This window comes from Acipenser ruthenus, chromosome 11 (assembly GCF_902713425.1).
Source record: "Acipenser ruthenus chromosome 11, fAciRut3.2 maternal haplotype, whole genome shotgun sequence".
In the NCBI taxonomy this organism is placed as follows: Eukaryota; Metazoa; Chordata; class Actinopteri; order Acipenseriformes; family Acipenseridae; genus Acipenser; species Acipenser ruthenus.
The window spans coordinates 35,638,558-35,656,515 of record NC_081199.1 but is presented as its reverse complement, the minus strand read 5'-3'; the positions used below and the strand labels follow the sequence as shown (position 1 = coordinate 35,656,515).

Sequence of the window (17,958 nt, the reverse complement as noted above, 5' to 3'; positions counted from 1 at the left end):
TGGGCCATTGTTCATCTTCATTAAATCCAGGAATCAAGTTTTTAAAGTAGCTGACCCAATTTTCCCTTTTAATTAATGACATGTTCTGGTAAGTATGTTTAAAAGTTTCATTCAGGTGCATTTTCAACCTTTTGTGGATTATATTAGGATAGCTACTTTAGGACCATTTTCTTAAAATCCTACAATACAATATAAAACCACTTGTATTGTACATAGCTTATCCAAGCATTTCACAAAAAGTGCAACCAGCATCCACAAGACCACATACCAGTTGAATTTGATAGGGGTGTTAAAACCAGATGAGACAAGTCGGTTTGCTCTCCAGCATACCTGCATAGCTGTTCAATGCAACTATAGAGTCTGAATTAGACATTTAACTGCCTGTGTTGCCCTATGCAGAGTCCTTGGGGAACATTGCTTCCGCAGTCTAAAACAAATGCCTGGCTTCTGAAACCCCTGGGACACACTTAACTGCTTTAGCATAGCTCTTTTTTTACTTCTTTTTTGGAGGGGTTTGTTTCTACTTTTGTCCAGTTAGCAAGTTTTAGGTTTGAACAATGAGGGTTAGGGCCAGCATCCATTGTTGCCTTAGCACAAAGCACAAACTGGGAGAGGTTCAATTTGTACAGATCTCTTAGTCGTGGAATTAGGTTTTGGATTAGCACCAAAAAAGGTAAATTCCCAGCATTTACATCTTATATTAGTGCACAGTTGTCTTGGGAACTACAGAGATCAACTTCTCTATACTGTCAAACCATGTCTAGACAGAAGCATTCATAATCTGAGGTCTATTTTTATACTGATATTCCCTTGAATTGGGAAATGTCTATGTTGACTCATCTGAAACTGCAGTCACGGGTATTTACTTGTTTGCTTCTCTACAGACAACAACCAGCCAGGCCATCTTCCGCTTACAGTCAGGAGTCTGTCAGCTCTTCAGGGAGACGCTCATCAACAAGGAATTCGTGGAAATTCAGACTCCAAAAATTATTTCTGGTACTTTTTTTTAAAAAAAATTAAGGGGGGGGCTGGGCGGGCATTTCCACTTGAAGTCATTAATTCTTCAACATTTAAGATGCAAATGTTTTCACCACAGTCAGACACGGAACAGGTGTGGCTGGTTGTAGATTACTTAAGTGCTTGTCTTTGGATATGCACTTCATTAGAAACAGGTATGAGAGGTCTGTGATTTATAAGGCTCCAGATTTAGCCTTGAGCTAGTGCTGTCTGTTAAAAGTAATTATTTGCTTTAATGGCACAATCCCAGGGATCTTTGCACTGGTTTGCAGACAGTGCGTCTTTACAAGATTTTCTGAATTTCCCCCTGGGTCATTTTACTCCTAACTCTGCCATTGCCTGAGTAGCGTATTATAATGGGCAGTGGCAGGCAGCTGCAGAGCTGTAGCTTTTTCCATCAACTAACATTCATTAGCTCCGGTGATATCAGACTTCTTTTGCATGTTATGACTGTAGTAGTCCTCCACCCTTCACAAACAGTCATTTTGTTCTAAATGTGAAGGCATCCTCCATTCCTTTGACATGCGGTCTTTTTTTTTTTCATTTTATGCTCAGAATATAGCAAGTGAAAATGTAAAGAAGTACTGCTTTGTACATGTCTGTCTTCAAATCTACAAAGCCTTAGTCCCTATAAATCTTCTGAAATCCACGTATACACTTGTTACAAATATTGACGTTTTAACTGGTTAAGAACCATGGCTTGTTTACCAACAGTTGGATGAACACATGAGTGTATTAATAGTTTATTTGCCCAGTCTGTATTTAAAGCAACCCTGGATTAAAGCACACACCCTTATTCTCAGTTCCTGAAATCCAGACAGCCAATCAGAATACCCAGGGGTGATCTTTTGAATTTTGAATTTCTTGTTATGGTTGTGTATAAAAAGAGCTTCATGTGGGAATGGGGTTTATTCATATTAAGTTAAATAGGATTGGAATACATGTTACATCCAGGTAGTCTGTTTCAGATTCAGATAACTTATTTCTCCATTTGTTTAACAATTAAAATGATTCATTCCAGCCGCTAGTGAAGGAGGAGCCAATGTGTTCACGGTTTCCTACTTTAAAACCAGCGCCTTCCTGGCCCAGTCCCCACAGCTCTACAAGCAGATGTGCATTGCTGCTGACTTTGATAAAGTGTTCTGCATTGGGCCTGGTAAGATGCCTCAGGTTATTTGTATTTGTTGAGGTTCTCCACATGTCACTTGGGGACGTGTGAGCAAATCCTAGGTTTTGTACAAAATTAATTGTTTGTTAAAAATGCACTGTATACATATTCTTTATTTATACGGCACAACAGTAGATGTTTACCGTGTTCCAAAAAACAAAATCTGATTTTAAAGCCATTCTTGAAATATGTTTACTTCAGAAAAAAAAACATGTGTTTCACAAGAACTGTGACAGAGCCACTGACTACATAGATGCGAAAGTTTGAAAATGTTTGTTCTGGAAACCCCCCACATTTTCAGACTGAAAAACAATAACACCCAAACTTTAAATGCAATGTCATCATGATATATGTATAGCTCTTAGGGGACCTCTAGTGGTTAATGGTAGTATGGCTTTAATATTTCAATATATCTGTGATGCTAAAAGGGCCATATACTCAATACTATGACAGACATAATATTTTATTGAAATTAAAGCAAAGACACGTAACAAATCTCCATAAATAGCAATATAAATATTTTAAACTGTGTTACAGATAGGGGAGGGTTAAAAGCTGTTATTTCTGGTCAACTACCAGCATGTGAAACTACAAAATTTAAAAACATAAATATGTAGAGAACAGTTTTGGCACCCAGTAATAAATATATTGGAAATATTGGAGTAACGGAACTTGCTGAATTTGCGTAATCCCACACAAATACAGGGTAAATGGACATGAGTTCCAATTTATGATAACATTTTGCCATGTGTTTTGTCAGGTTTTACAGTAATAAATGCACTGTTATATAGTGATGTGTAAGATTGTACAAGCTTCAACAGTAGAATTATATTTGTTTAGTTATCACTGATACGTGGGTTTTTTTGTTTTTTTTAAATCAGTGTTTCGAGCAGAGGACTCGAACACACATCGCCACCTCACCGAGTTTGTAGGCTTGGATATTGAGATGGCTTTTAACTACCATTATCATGAGGTGGTGGACCAAATTGCAGCAACTTTGGTTCAGATTTTCAAAGGACTGAGAGACAGGTAAAACTTTTAAATTCTTCAGATAAACATGAGACTAAGAAAATGATCCATGGCACTTTACTTGTCTGTAAACAAGGGCACACAAGGGTTTTTCAAACTTTGGACATTTTATTTATTTATTTTTTTCTGGGATCAATAAGCTACTAACAACCAAATGAGCAAGATGGGCCGAATGGCCCCCTCTTGTTTTGTAAACTTTCTTATGTTCTTATTAAAGTGCTAATGAACAGGCTTGATGTGTAAGTTTGCCAGTTTGATTTGACATTGCAGTGCCACCTTGTGGACGAAGAATGCAATACTGAGACTTTGTCTAAATGCATTTGCTTTCCCTATTGACAAACTTTCAGTTGGAGCAATAGGAGATTTTAATACAAATGCATTTTAAATAGAAATGATTTGTCATTGAATGCATTTTCATGTACATGTATGTATTAAACAGTGCACTTTTAATTCTGTTTTTTAAATGGCTCAGATTCCAGACAGAGATTCAGACAGTGAACAAACAGTATCCGAGTGAGCCCTTCAAGTTCTTGGAACCCACCCTCAGGCTGGAATACAAGGAGGGTGTGGCTATGCTTAAGGAAGCTGGGGTGGAGATGGGAGATGAGGACGACCTCAGGTAAAGCAGGCAATGTTTAAGATTTAAATTTAAAGACAACAATGTTTTACTTCTGCTTTTTGCTCCATTGGGCAGTCACTGTTCCCTTTTCGGCCCCTGATTGATTGATTACATTGTTTTAAACATGTATTTTCAGATTTACTTGGGAGTTTCTAACCCTTTTCAAACTTGTAGTTGTGAAATTGTTACTGTTTATATTTGAAAAATATGAGTCATCCACAGGAACCATGTTAAAGATTTTGAAGAACATGGTAGCTGCACATGAATTTCAATACAAGCCAACACTATTCCTTTTATCTGGTGTGTAGACAATGCATTCATGACATGGGTAACTAGCCTTTTGACTTCTGATAATGAATGGAAACTGGGAAGGAATAAATACTTTTAAAATAAGATAGTCCACATCATCAGGCATTCATGTCATGTTGAGGACCCAAACTATATAATTAACAAAAATAAATGTGTTTTTTATTTTATTTTCTTTTTTTTTTTTTTTTAAGTACACCTAATGAAAAACTTCTTGGCCGTCTAGTAAAGGAAAAGGTAACTAATGTATTCAGATTATTGACTCACTAACCACTAACGTTACTGTAGAAATAGGACCTAGAAAAAACGGTGCTGCATAATGGTGTTGATGTCTGAGTAGGGGGCACTCAGCCAATGCCTCCAGCATAGTGTCAGGAAGAATCCTTCAGATGAGATGTTAAAACACAGTCATGTGTAGTCTGTGAACAATAAAGATCCCATTGCCCCCAGGCCAGAATTTAGTCAAAGATTCAATTCCCCAATCTTTCCTGATTTAAATAGTATAGTTAACGATTATGACATTTGATAAAGTAGTATCTTCATGTAATTAAATATTTGATAAATAGTCTGCTTGACAACCATGGCATAGAGATTAACTGACTGATAAAAATGATATAGTAGTTATTGGCATTCAAAATCAGAGTGACACATGCACATATTCTAAAGAATACCTTTATTTGGTTGTCATTTCATATTTTTATTTTCCAGTATGACACTGATTTCTACATCCTTGACAAGTATCCTCTGGCTGTGAGACCCTTCTACACCATGCCAGACCCCAGCAATCCTGTAAGTGTGCAAAGAGTCTCCTTGAGTCGCATCCGTGTCTAAAAGGAAATCAGTTTCCAGTGTTTATTAACTGTATGTATTTTGCAATATTTCAGAAATACTCCAATTCGTATGACATGTTTATGAGAGGAGAGGAGATTTTGTCTGGTGCTCAGCGAATCCATGATCCCCAGCTGCTATCGGAGAGAGCCCTGCATCACAACATCGGTAACTATTTGAAAGGATGACATGTAGTGTAGAATTAGATTTCACCCCTAAACACTCCATGGTAGATTTGTATTGTGTTGCTCAAGTGTAACATTACAGTCTATGTAAAATGGCTAGTTATTTAACCAAATCATACATCATTTTGAAATATGTAAACTTTTACATTAAAAACATAGATATTAGCCCATGTGTTTTATTTATTTAATGTGTTTGTGTGTGTTTACCTCTTAAAGAGTAGAACGACAGTGACCAAAGGGTATACTCAAACTATTTCTTTCTGACAGACCTTGAAAAAATCAAGTCCTACATAGACTCTTTCAGATTTGGAGCTCCTCCCCATGCAGGTGGTGGTATAGGTAATGTATCTCATATTTTCATATTCCAGTCTGAAACACAATTTGATAAATGGGTGGATGGAGGGGGAGGGGGAAGGGGAGGGGGGATGCACAGGTACTTGCATTGCATATTTTTTTTGAGAAGTAATACAGACAGGCATCCACTAGGTGGCACCTTACTATGTTAAACTGACATGCCCATGCCCTACTAATTCTATACCAAACATATTGGGATCTGAAATGGAAATGTAAAGAGCCTGTGTCCAAAATAGTTTAAAGTTTACAATAAGAAATTATTTGTTTAAATTAAATGCATTATAACATTTGTATAAAGAAAAATGTACAGGGTAATGTTTGTATTGTTTTCCCGTCTTTCAGCATTACTAATTAGTGAAATCTAACATTGGCTGTGTTGTCATGATGGAATTCATCATGAATTGGTGGTCAAGTCACCTGTATAATGAGACAATTCTATGAAACAAGCTATTATGATTTTACTCCTATGAATTTCTGTTGGAAGTACTAGTTTGTCACCACCTGGATACAGTATTTATTGTGTGGATTGTTGGTGTTTTTCTACAGGTTTGGAGCGAGTCGTTATGCTGTATCTGGGACTTCACAACATTCGCCAGACCTCTATGTTCCCACGTGACCCCAAGAGGTTGACTCCTTAAGGAAATGTGCTGACAGGACATTCACTCCATCAATCTGCCTTGGAATCAAGCTGATCAAATGCAATAGGCCATAAATGTAATAAACAGAAGTGCCACAGACATTTAACAAATAAAGCAGTTTTTGTATGAATGAAATAACATAATGATAGTTAATAAAGTTAGTATAACAAGATTTTTTATTAATATTAATTTTCAGTCAGTCATACATTACACTGTGTAGTTTACGTGTTGAAACTGGATACATTGGCAAAAATGTTATAAATAACAGCAGCAGTGAATGGAATTAAGGTTGTGAACTTTTAAAACAGTAATACATTGCTTGTAAAGGTTTATAACTGCAATAAAGTTTTTAAATGCAACGAAACATGGTTTTCAGAGTAATGCTGTTTATTTTACAAGAAGGAACAAGTTTCAAAGAGACCAATTGATGCATAAAGGTCTTGTATAGAATACCTGGTGTGATACCCAATTGCAATAACATGTCTTATGAAAAGATGTTTGTGGTTAGATATCTGCTACATGAGGTAATGCTTTATTGTAATTGGAAATTAATCCTGACATTTTTCAAATTGGTAAGAGAGAAAGGTTTACAGTGTTTGTCATATCATGTAATATACTCCAACTGAAACACTTTTTTAAAAATAAGTTATGACCAAAACTAACGTGTTAGGTAGTGTTCAGCAATATACAGTAAAATTCCTGAACAAGTAAGCAATTTTATACACAACATAACAAAGACCAAAGCTGAAGCAGCGCCCATTTTTAATACATTCGTGTATGGTTACAAACCACTCCCCACCCACTTTCTCGTAGCTGGGATTGGCCAAAAAACTCAGGGCAAAAGCATAATTTCCGGAAAGGGCGCACTGAATTGGCTATTGGTGGCGCGAAAGAAAGCACGTGGGGTAGAGACTGGCGCGAATTTCTCCTGAATAGAGTTGCTGGAGGAGTGTATGATTGCATCTGTGGTGTACATGTATTAAAAATTTAAGAAAAAGTTAATCCCGAGTTATATAACAATTCAAGAAAATATGGATATCCCAGAACCCACAGCTGGAGCCACCGGGCAACAGATTAAAGACGATTTGGCAGAGAAGTGTCAGAAATTGTTTCAGGATTTTCTAGAAGAGTAAGTGTACTGTAAATATAGGAACGTCAGAAACAGGAATGCAATATATTTCTATTATATATTTGGTTTGTGTTTTCACATTTGCAGCGGTCTGAATTATCATACTAAAACGTGTTAATATTGAATGCGGTTTTTTAAAAGTGAGTATTACACAATAAAATTTAAATAAGTGCATTAAAATATGGCCTGGAAGACGAGGTCTCTAAAAAACAAGTACACAATTACGGTGGTATTCTGCTGTTACTGCGGTGAATACGGATAACTAATAAACACATTTGTGAGAATTATATTGAATTAATTGACTTTTGTAGCAGATTAGATCATTTTGCGTCAACGTAAAAAGGGTATAAAGCACGGGCCAGGCATTTCACCGGCGAGGCAGCTGAGACAATTCGAATACCAAGTTTAAGATTGAAATCGGCCGTCTTTCTGCTGTGTGCAAAAAATGCATTTACAAAAAATGTAATTATAAAGTTAGTTCATTAATTATTCTGGCCCGGCCTGTTCATTTAACTTCCTTACAAAGTTTCATGGTTAGGTTTTTCGACATACAAACAAGTGCCATTGCACATTGTATGCTGCAACCCACGTGTTAAATTGTTTATTCATTAAATTGGTTTGTGAAGAGTTATAGTTTTTTGACAGTTTTAATGATTTGATTTCTGCAATGTTCCTCCGATGCACATTAAATTGTATCTTTTTCAAACAAAAGCTGTTCTTGCACAGTTGCAGCAAACCCACGGTCTGTAGTAGTGTATTGCCATTCAGGTTACTTAAAAAAAAAAAAAAAAAAGTGTACTTTTCATTTGAAAAGTATGTGTTTGGTGTTCTATAGTAACTTTGAAAACTACAAAATCAATAATCCGACTATTGCACCCTAAACTGAGCCGAGACTTAACCAAAAATAGTGCTGTCAACATCAAAGTTATTACATGTTCCTGTAATTAATATAAAAAATAAATAAATAAAAACTACTACATCCTGTATTCTTATGGTGGTTAGCCCATAGTTATTCTGTTTTTCATCAGTCTCAAATGTGCATTTCCGGACAGTTTTACAGCAGAGTTTTAAACCGGAAGTTAAACTTCTAGTTATCTCCCAGGTTTCAGAACAGTGATGGGGATGTGAAGTACCTGCGTGAGGCAGAGGAGCTGATTCGTCCTGAGAGGAACACCCTGCTTGTAAGCTTTGCAGATTTGGAGCAGTTTAACCAAGAGCTTGCAACCACTATTCAGGAGGAGTACTACAGGTGATGAACCAACACTTCATTATGGCAAATTTGAAGTAGAGGCTATAGAATTATAAATTATTGTGATCCATTTGCACATATGCTAAAGTGAATGTTGTAAGTAAACAAGGAGGGAAGCAGTGGGGTATAAGTATGACGCAACACTATAAAATGTAATAGTGTAATCCATTACACTTGGTTTCCTTTCAGAGTGTATCCTTTTCTGTGCCAGGCTGTGCGAAGCTTTGCCCGAGATCATGGGAACATGATTCCAGCCAACAAGGAGTTCTATTTGGCAATCCAGGATCTGCCATCCAGACACAAGTAAGAACGCATTTCATCTGTTTGGTGTCAGGCTATTAAAAAGACAGTGTGAAACCGTAAATTAGAAAGACGTGACGTGGTAGAAATGTTTAAGCAGCATGTATATGCTTGTGCTGCTGGAAATTTAAATACTGCTTGGATATTAGTTATCCTTAAGCATTAAATAACTTCATTATCAATAGATAGTTAGATATTATTTTCACTAGATCAGCTGCAGTTTCTTAGAAAGATCATTATTGCAGGGTCATGTGGTCTAAGTTGAAGGAATTTGAGTTGTTTTTGGTAAGCAATGTGACATGTTTCAAAGAAAACTGTGGAATTAAATCAAATGTGCTGGCTGTGTTCACTGGAAATCAGTGCAGTGTATTTCTCATTGCTTAGGTCAGGTGTTGCTCACTACAGATATTAAAGCCATTGCTCACCTTGCTCACTGAGACCCAATCCTCTTTCCTGTCCAGGATCAGGGAATTGACGACCGCACGGGTTGGCGCTCTGGTACGGATCAGCGGCCAGGTGGTTCGTACTCACCCTGTTCACCCGGAGCTGGTCAGCGGCACGTTCCTGTGTCTCGACTGCCAGACTGTGGTTAAAGATATAGAGCAGCAGTTCAAGTACACCCAGCCCAACATCTGCCGAAACCCAGTCTGTAGCAATAGGAGGAGATTCATGCTGGACACCAACAAATCAAGATTTGTTGACTTTCAGAAGGTATGTCGAACTACTTCTGTGAAGAATTTGGTGAACGAAGGCTGTGAGTTTTATATTCTATTCCCAGCCTCGGTATTTTGAGAAACACACCTTTTTTTTTTTTTTTTTTTTAGTTATAGCACGGTCATTTGTGGGGTTTTATTGTAAACTTCACTTTTAGTCACTGTTTTCCAAAGTCTGTATAACATTAAAAAGGTGCCATGGAATGACTACCACACTCTGGTTTACGCATATGAGGCCCTGTATTTGTTTTGTTTTGTTTTTGCTTTGTAGAAATCTAAATATCCCTCCCCATCTTCCTCTTCAGGTTCGTATCCAGGAGACGCAGGCAGAGCTGCCCCGTGGCAGCATCCCTCGCAGTCTGGAGGTGATCCTGCGTGCCGAGGCAGTGGAAACGGCCCAGGCTGGGGACAAGTGTGACTTTACCGGCACTCTGATTGTTGTCCCTGATGTGTCCCAGCTTTCTTCCCCAGGTATTTGCCTTTGACTTATTTTCCCCCCTGAATGTTATTCAAAGCTGGGTGCTGAGAGGTTGCTGCCTGTACAAGACAGGGTTTAGTAGGTGCATTGTTAAGGAGGAATATGTAAATGTATGCATTGCTACCTTGTAATTTGCCTAATGGCTTGTGAAATGAAAATAACATGGAATGACTACCACACACTCTGATTTACAAATATGAGGCCCTTCCTGAATTCATTATTTCTTTGTAGTACGACCTGCTTAAAACAACATCTAAAGGAGGTCTTTATTGATGGATTTGATTGTATTTGGAGTCGTTCCTAACTCTGGAGGTGGCGTTTCTTTTTCAGGATCACGTTCTGAGACAAGCTCCCGTGTTGCTGGCTCAGAGGGTTATGAAAACGAGGGAGTCCGAGGATTGCGTGCTCTGGGAGTGAGGGACCTCTCCTACAAGCTGGCCTTCCTAGCCTGTTATGTGGCACCGACTAATCCCCGGGTATGTGTGAGAGAGGAGCGGGGGGGTCTGAGGGCCATAAAATGAATGTAATACAGATTGACACCTTGCTATCTGTTCTGCTGTAGGAATTTAACAGCCCTTTGCCCTTCCAATCCCCATAAACACTTCAATCACTCTTTCAGAATGTTTCTTTTCAACCTGTTTGTTCAACATATCAACCCCAATTCTTTGGCAACTGTCTGTAATTTTTTCTTCTACAAGGGTGTTTTATTTAAATTTACCCAATTATAAATTAGAATAATTTAGTTTGAATTTTAGATTTCCCATTCCTTTTCAAGGTATATATGACAGAGGAGAATCTAACAATAGTCTTGTGACAGTTCAGACCTTGACTGCCATATGGGAGCTGTAATAAGGTGGACCAGTTGAGGGTGAGCTGTAAAAGAGTGAATACGTGTTTTATTCAAGGAACGTGGTTTTTTTTGTTGTTTTTTTTTGCTAATGAGTATGGTGTTAAACATCAAGCAATATGTTTTTTTTGGTTGAAACATATACTGAAACAAAATCATACAAAATGTACAGAAAATTATTTAAAGAAAAATATCCTGTTAAAGAATATGGGGAGCCACCATCAAAGCCGACCATTCATAAGTTAATGCAGAAATGGACGGAGACTGGTTTCTAATTTAATTTTTCTAATTTATTATTGGGTAAATGTTTAAATAAAACACCCTTTTAAAGCACAGGGCGTGAATTCTGGTACATTTATTACAAAATAACATGCAGTCGGTGTTCTGCACCATGTTAGTCTAGCTATCCTACCAGTTATAACACAAATGTCAACTCCAAGAAGTTGGTTCTTCCATGTTCTTCAGTGTTGTAAAAGGAAGTCCCTAATGTTGATTATTCAATTCGGCGGGAAGGAGCTGCGAGATGAAGAGCAGACTGCTGAGAGCATTAAGAACCAGATGTCGGTGAAGGAGTGGGAGAAGGTGTTTGAGATGAGCCAGGATAAGAACCTCTACCACAACCTCTGTACAAGCCTTTTCCCCACCATACACGGTAAGAGGTTGGCTACACTGGATTGATTAAACAACCAATAGTTGCTCACCATGGTATGCTCGTTAAACCAGAAGTCTTTGAGCTACATAGGTTTTGATGGAAAATGGTGCCATCATCATCTATGTTTTGTTTTTTCTCTGTTAGGTAATGACGAGGTGAAGAGAGGCATCATGTTGATGCTGTTTGGAGGAGTTCCCAAGACCACAATGGAGAAGACATCGCTGCGTGGCGACATCAATGTCTGTATTGTGGGCGATCCCAGTACTGCAAAGAGCCAATTCCTCAAGTGAGTATCTGAAACTACATCTATCTACATTGTAACCTATTGCATTGCCGAGGATTTTTTTTTGCCAAGTTCTTTTTTATTATTTTGTTGTTGCTCCTTGGCTTTCTTCTGTCTACATTTAGATGCAGTTCCCCATTGAAATCTGTTGTTGGTACTGTACACAAAGGAAGTAAAAAATAAAGTAATATTTAACTAATAAAGCATTTTTATAATACAAGAATTTTGTGTCGTCATCGTCCCCCCGCCCTCAGGCACGTTGAAGAGTTCAGTCCCAGAGCAGTATACACCAGTGGAAAAGCCTCCAGTGCTGCCGGTCTGACTGCTGCTGTAGTGAGGGATGAAGAATCCCATGAGTTTGTCATTGAGGCTGGCGCGCTGATGCTGGCTGACAATGTGAGTAGTTCATCTGTGACTTTACACTTCCATCAATCATAAGATAAAGAAATATAGAAAGACCAAAAACTTATGTTCTTATGCATCTAGTTTTTATGTTTCTGTGAGAATTTGTTAGTCACTGTTAGCTGACTAGGTGAAAACTGTAATGCACTTTCATATATAGTGTACTACTTTGTTACATTTGGTACAGCTGATTAAAGAATTAATTTGGCTATTTTGAATGTTCGCTTAATGTAGGTCAAGTGAGATTCTTGTAATGGATAATTTGTTTGTGTTTGGTAGGGAGTCTGCTGTATTGATGAGTTTGATAAGATGGACCTGAAGGATCAGGTGGCTATCCATGAAGCCATGGAGCAACAGACTATTTCAATCACTAAAGCGGGAGTCAAGGTAAAGCACCTGGTGATAAACATGATGATGTAGATAGGACTTGTGAGCAAACTGTGAAGTGTACAATGATGGGTTAGAGAATTTAATTGAAACAATAGCTGACACTTGGTTAATTTAGAAATATTTTTAAACTAACGCCTTTTTCAACAGGCCACCCTGAATGCCCGGACGTCCATTTTAGCAGCAGCAAACCCTGTTGGTGGGCGCTATGATAGGTCAAAGTCCCTGAAACAGAATGTGAATCTTTCTGCACCCATCATGTCCAGATTCGATCTCTTCTTCATTCTGGTAGACGATTGCAATGAGGTAAGAACTGAACAGCAAATGCCCTGGGTCCTCTCCTTGATATCTGCAGAGTTAAAGCTGCTTTTATTTGTAACTCTCTTGCTGATATCCATTTTGTCTCTTATTGTTCCAGGTCACGGATTACGCCATTGCCAGACGTATAGTGGATCTCCATTCCAGAATGGAAGAGTCTGTTGAACGCCTCTATACCTTGGATGAAATTCGGAGATACCTGCTCTTTGCAAGACAGTTTAAACCAAAGGTAACTAACCCAACCTTAAAGATGATCAGTGTTGTAGTGAACTACTTGTTAATGTTTTGATCAAGAAGGTTTTTAGCAGCTTGTAAAATTAAGTTGTTGCTTTAATTTCGTCCTCCTTCAGATTTCAAAGGAGTCTGAAGATTTCATTGTTGAGCAGTACAAGCGCCTACGCCAGAGAGACGGATCAGGGGTCAGCAAGTCGGCTTGGAGGATCACTGTCCGTCAGCTGGAGAGTATGATCCGCCTGTCTGAGAGCATGGCCAGGATGCATTGCTGTGATGAGGTGAGGAACTGGATCTGCTTCAGTCTGGCAAACCCCCTGTGCACTAGGGTTTCACATCTGCACTGATCCTAAATACACTAAATTGAGCCTAAATAGCCCGAGTTGTTTCTGACTAATGTCAAATTTGAATTTCAGTGACTTCATCAGTATCCTCTGTTTCGCTTGCTGTTTTGTAGGTGCAACCAAAGCATGTCAAGGAAGCTTTCCGATTGCTGAACAAATCTATCATCCGGGTGGAGACTCCAGATGTCAATTTGGACCAGGAAGAGGTGGAGCCAGAGGAAGAGGAGGCAGCAGCAGTGCAACATGGAGTTAATGGTGTGCAATTTTGTTATCTGATCTCATAGTATCTAAATGGGATATAATGCATATTTTATATAAGTAACTCTAGACTTTTGAGCAGGTGTTATATAAAGGTGAAGACAGTTTTTTTCATGTATTTTATATACTGTTACTTGAAGTAACAGCACGTCTTCCTGGTTATGTAATTAAGGGATTTGTTAAGTATTATTATGTAATTAATATACCATCTCACTGGTAAAGCATTTTTCGGTGCACTTGTAAATCTGGTGAACAAACTGAGTCATGATGCAAAAACTTACTTCAACAGGTACTGATGTACCAAATGGTGTCGGTGGTGAAGCACATGGAATCAATGGACATGCTGAAAATGGGGTCAGTGGCTCGGCAGCTCAACCATCTCTCAGACTTTCTTTCACTGAGTACCGCCGGATTTCAAACCTTGTGGTCCTCCATCTCCGACAGGCAGAGGAAGGTTAGTGCTGCTTCAAAATAACTAACAGAACTTTTCTTTGGTATGATTTTTTTTTTTTAAAGCGGTAACTTTAATATTTGTTATAAATAGGTCATTTGACTGTCATCTTTTAAATGTATTTATATATTATATATTTTTAGTAATGCATTAATGAAATTCTCATGTATCAGTCTAACTGCCCTAAGACTTTTAGAACCACCAACTTATAAGATGCAAATATTAGGTGACAAATAATTTCTTACTGTAAAAATTAATAAATAAAATAAGTGATTGGTAATGGGGGCAAATTATATATAGGCTTACATTTCCCCTCCCCCCCCCCCCCCCGCAGAGGAAGATGAATCTACACTTAAGAAAAGTGGACTGATAAACTGGTACCTGAAGGAGATAGAATCTGAAATTGATTCTGAAGAGGAGCTTGTTAACAAAAAGAAAATTATTGAAAAAGTCATCCACAGACTTGTTCATTATGTAAGTACAGAAGAGTAATATGGTTAATGGTATCAAGAGCATCTTTCTAATTTCTGTTAATTATGGCAATTTAAATATAGGCATTTGTTGCATTCGGCTGTCTGTTTTATTTTAAAGGACCACATTCTGATTGAGCTGACGCAGAGTGGGCTGAAAGGATCGACTGAAGCAGCAGAGGCTGAAACAGGGGAGGATCCATTTCTGGTTGTGAATCCAAACTACACACTGGAGGATTAGAACTTGAAAACATAGACTGATACATGTTTTATTTTACACTTGCTTTGGATAATTTTCTCCAAATCAACACTTTTTGTTTTTTAACCACCCAGTTGGAACTGTGATTTGTCTTTGTTTAATGAATATGTCTTGTATTTTATCATGTGTCTAGATATTGTACTTTTTATCAGTTTTATGGTTTCATGTACTGCATTTGCACACATAGTTGGTTTTATTTAATTCCATTGCTACTCGTATACAGTGGAATGTTGAAATGCTGTCTGTTTTTATGAAAGGTTGATAAATTAGAATAAACTCTGTTATCAGGGATTTCAACGTTTTTCTGGAAATGGTGTAAATTTAGAATGTTTTGATTTCTACAAAGCATTAATGTTCCTATGAAACAAAAATAATAAACTGCAAATTGCTTTGACGTTCATTTTTGTAGGGAATAAAATACACCATTTTGTAACGTTTAAACTTTTACTTGCTCTCTCATAGCTAGATTTTAAAGTGTTAGTGTACTACATCTAAAGCAATTCAGTAGTTTTTTTAAGGATATGCAATCAATGTATATCATGTACATATGATCGTCCTTTTAAATTATTATTATTATTATTATTATTATTTATTTCTTAACTGGACCACACAGGAGGCTGTGTGGTCCAGTGGTTAAAGAAACGGCCTTGTAACCAGGAGGTCCCTGGTTCAAATCCCACCTCTGCCACTGACTCATTGTGTGACCCTGAGCAAGTCGCTTAACCTCCTTGTGCTCCGTCTTTCGGGTGAGACGTAATTGTAAGTGACTCTGCAGCTGATGCATAGTTCACACACCCTAGTCTCTGTAAGTCGCCTTGGATAAAGGCGTCTGCTAAATAAACAAATAATAATAATAATAGATTACCATATTAACTTTTTTTAACCAGTTAACCAAAGATGAAAAACAATACCATTTAACTATCCATGTTCTTTTTGTGTATGAATGGTTTTGTATCTAAAACCTCAGAAGATTTCATTGTTAAACTCAAGAATGAGAGCATTCTGGCCACTCCAAATTTCAAACTTTCTTTTAAAATTACTAATATAAAATGTCAGTATTAACCCTCCTTTTATGTTGACGGTTGCTTACCTATCATATTGACCCCAGGTTTTAGGATTATCTATAGAATGTACTAAAGAAGTAATGCAAAGAGAAACATTTATGGGGGAACCGCTGTGGGGTCAAATAGACCAAAATTATGATAGCATGGTTAAAAGACAGATGCATTCCATTACAACTTGGAAACAGGATTTCTAGTACACTGTATAATTGTTTGGTTTAGCACAGTTATACATTAAAGACACTTTAATGTCCATGTGTGGAGATATATATAATACTTAAAACCCCAGAGTGAACAACGCCACCTTTCTGTATCTTTCTTTTAGTTGATTTTGCCATTTGATGTGTTTCTGATTCAATAATCATGACCAGGTACATGTAAAAGGGGATTGTGAGCATTGTGGAGTAGTGGTTAGGGCTCTGGACTCTTGACCGGAGGGTTGTGGGTTCAATCCCCAGTGGGGGACACTGCTGCTGTACCCTTGAGCAAGGTACTTTACCTAGATTGCTCCAGTAAAAACCCAACTGTATAAATGGGTAATTGTATGTAATAATAATGCGATATCTGTATAATGTGAAATAATGTATAATGTGATATCTTGTAACAATTGTAAGTCGCCCTGGATAAGGGCGTCTGTTAAGAAATAAATAATAATAATAATAATAATAATAATTTAAAAGGACGATCATATGTACATGATATACATTGATTGCATATCCTTAAAAAAACTACTGAATTGCTTTAGATGTAGTACACTAACACTTTAAAATACCCGTAATATTTACCTGCTTCGACTACACTGACACATAACCAAAATTTATTTCTGTGAAAGAGATTCAGAAAAAAACTTAAATAAAATGCCTTTCCAATTACTGGACTGAAATATACCACAAATATATTGTATTATATTTAAAAGACAGTTAGTTTGTGTTGTATGCCCGGGCTGTATAAAATCACAAGATAACTCAGTTTACATATATACTGAGCATCAAAAGAAACGTATCACGTATTTTTGAGACTCAAAAGAAACGTATCATTTACATTTGAGCATCAAAAGAATCTTATCACTTATATTTGGATAAAATTCACTAGATGTGATCGAAAAATTACAAACTGTTTTAGAGCAGGTGCAGTGACTTTTTAATGTGCTGATTAATAATTGACATCACCAAGATGCTGCAAAATGATCTGTCGATCTTGGGGCTCTTGGTCTCCCAGTTTGTGGCCTGTCATTGACTCAAGTGTGTCATGGTCAAGGATGAATGATCGAGTGATTAAAAAGAAACCAAAAACATTTTGTCAATGTCCATCATTTATATACCTTGTTTTTTTTCGAAAATAAATGTGTTATAATAGTGATAAGTTTCTTATATCATATGAATACGAATATCATACAACGTATCAGAATGGACGAATATTAACCCAACGATCTCCAGAATTTCTTTATTACCTTTGTATTACGCCTCCATAGTAATGTATGAGAGAGAGAGAGAGAGAGATATTGATATCGATATTGATATTCCAATGAAATCGTTTAGTATCAGCTCTTGGAATATCCAAGGTTTATATTCTACTCTCTTTGGTGACAAAACAAAGGTGTCTGATTTTATTCACAACACTTTCCGAACATTAATACTGTTGTTTATGGGTTTTTTTATTATTTTTTTCTTCCAGGATTATAGGACTCCCATCAGGAATTATTTGTTTTCTTCTTGTCAAGCGAGAGGTAGATAAGAATCGCTTAAAACAATTAAAAATACGACAGAGGATGAAGAAATCCAATGAAGGAGTGTATGAGAGTGACAGACGCAGAACACAGAACACAGAGTACCCAAGGCCCTGACTGGATCCCCCCTAAAAGATTGATATACTAAAGTTAAAATGTGGACATATCTTGTAAATATTGTGTGCCTATAAGGATGACTAGAAAACCTTTTATAGTAATAGCAGATAAAGTCTACTAACTGGCATGACTTGACAAA

At 37.3% G+C, this 17,958-nt stretch overlaps 2 protein-coding genes across 3 annotated transcripts in view; both read left to right on the top strand.

The window, feature by feature from the left end:
• LOC117427165 (aspartate--tRNA ligase, cytoplasmic-like) overlaps positions 1-6,508 on the top strand; it is a 29,838-nt gene extending 23,330 nt beyond the window's left edge. For both annotated transcript variants that reach the window (XM_034045580.3, XM_034045578.3), the window contains exons 10-18: positions 885-996; positions 2,039-2,173; positions 3,067-3,214; positions 3,687-3,833; positions 4,334-4,376; positions 4,848-4,928; positions 5,024-5,135; positions 5,420-5,491; positions 6,053-6,508. In XM_034045580.3, the coding sequence (XP_033901471.1) occupies positions 885-996; positions 2,039-2,173; positions 3,067-3,214; positions 3,687-3,833; positions 4,334-4,376; positions 4,848-4,928; positions 5,024-5,135; positions 5,420-5,491; positions 6,053-6,144 (942 nt within the window). In that variant the 3' untranslated portion in view covers positions 6,145-6,508. The remainder of the gene's footprint in view (positions 1-884; positions 997-2,038; positions 2,174-3,066; positions 3,215-3,686; positions 3,834-4,333; positions 4,377-4,847; positions 4,929-5,023; positions 5,136-5,419; positions 5,492-6,052) is intronic.
• A 537-nt stretch (positions 6,509-7,045) lies between these two features.
• LOC117426538 (zygotic DNA replication licensing factor mcm6-B-like) lies at positions 7,046-15,348 on the top strand. Its single transcript, XM_059033828.1, has 17 exons — positions 7,046-7,273; positions 8,376-8,522; positions 8,712-8,825; positions 9,284-9,533; positions 9,841-10,006; positions 10,344-10,489; positions 11,362-11,512; positions 11,657-11,798; positions 12,050-12,191; positions 12,477-12,584; positions 12,735-12,890; positions 13,003-13,131; positions 13,253-13,414; positions 13,591-13,732; positions 14,025-14,189; positions 14,521-14,660; positions 14,778-15,348. The coding sequence occupies exons 1-17, from the start codon at positions 7,176-7,178 to the stop codon at positions 14,895-14,897; spliced, it is 2,478 nt and encodes an 825-aa protein (XP_058889811.1). The 5' UTR covers positions 7,046-7,175; the 3' UTR covers positions 14,898-15,348.
• Positions 15,349-17,958: the final 2,610 nt, after the last annotated feature.

Coding starts and splice junctions, on each gene's coding strand:
- LOC117426538 (XM_059033828.1), top strand. CDS start 7,176: ATGGATATCCCAGAACCCACAGCTGGAGCCACCGGGCAACAGATTAAA. Junction 8,523..8,711: donor ATTCAGGAGGAGTACTACAG/GTGATGAACCAA, acceptor GTTTCCTTTCAG/AGTGTATCCTTTTCTGTGCC. Junction 12,192..12,476: donor CGCTGATGCTGGCTGACAAT/GTGAGTAGTTCA, acceptor TGTGTTTGGTAG/GGAGTCTGCTGTATTGATGA.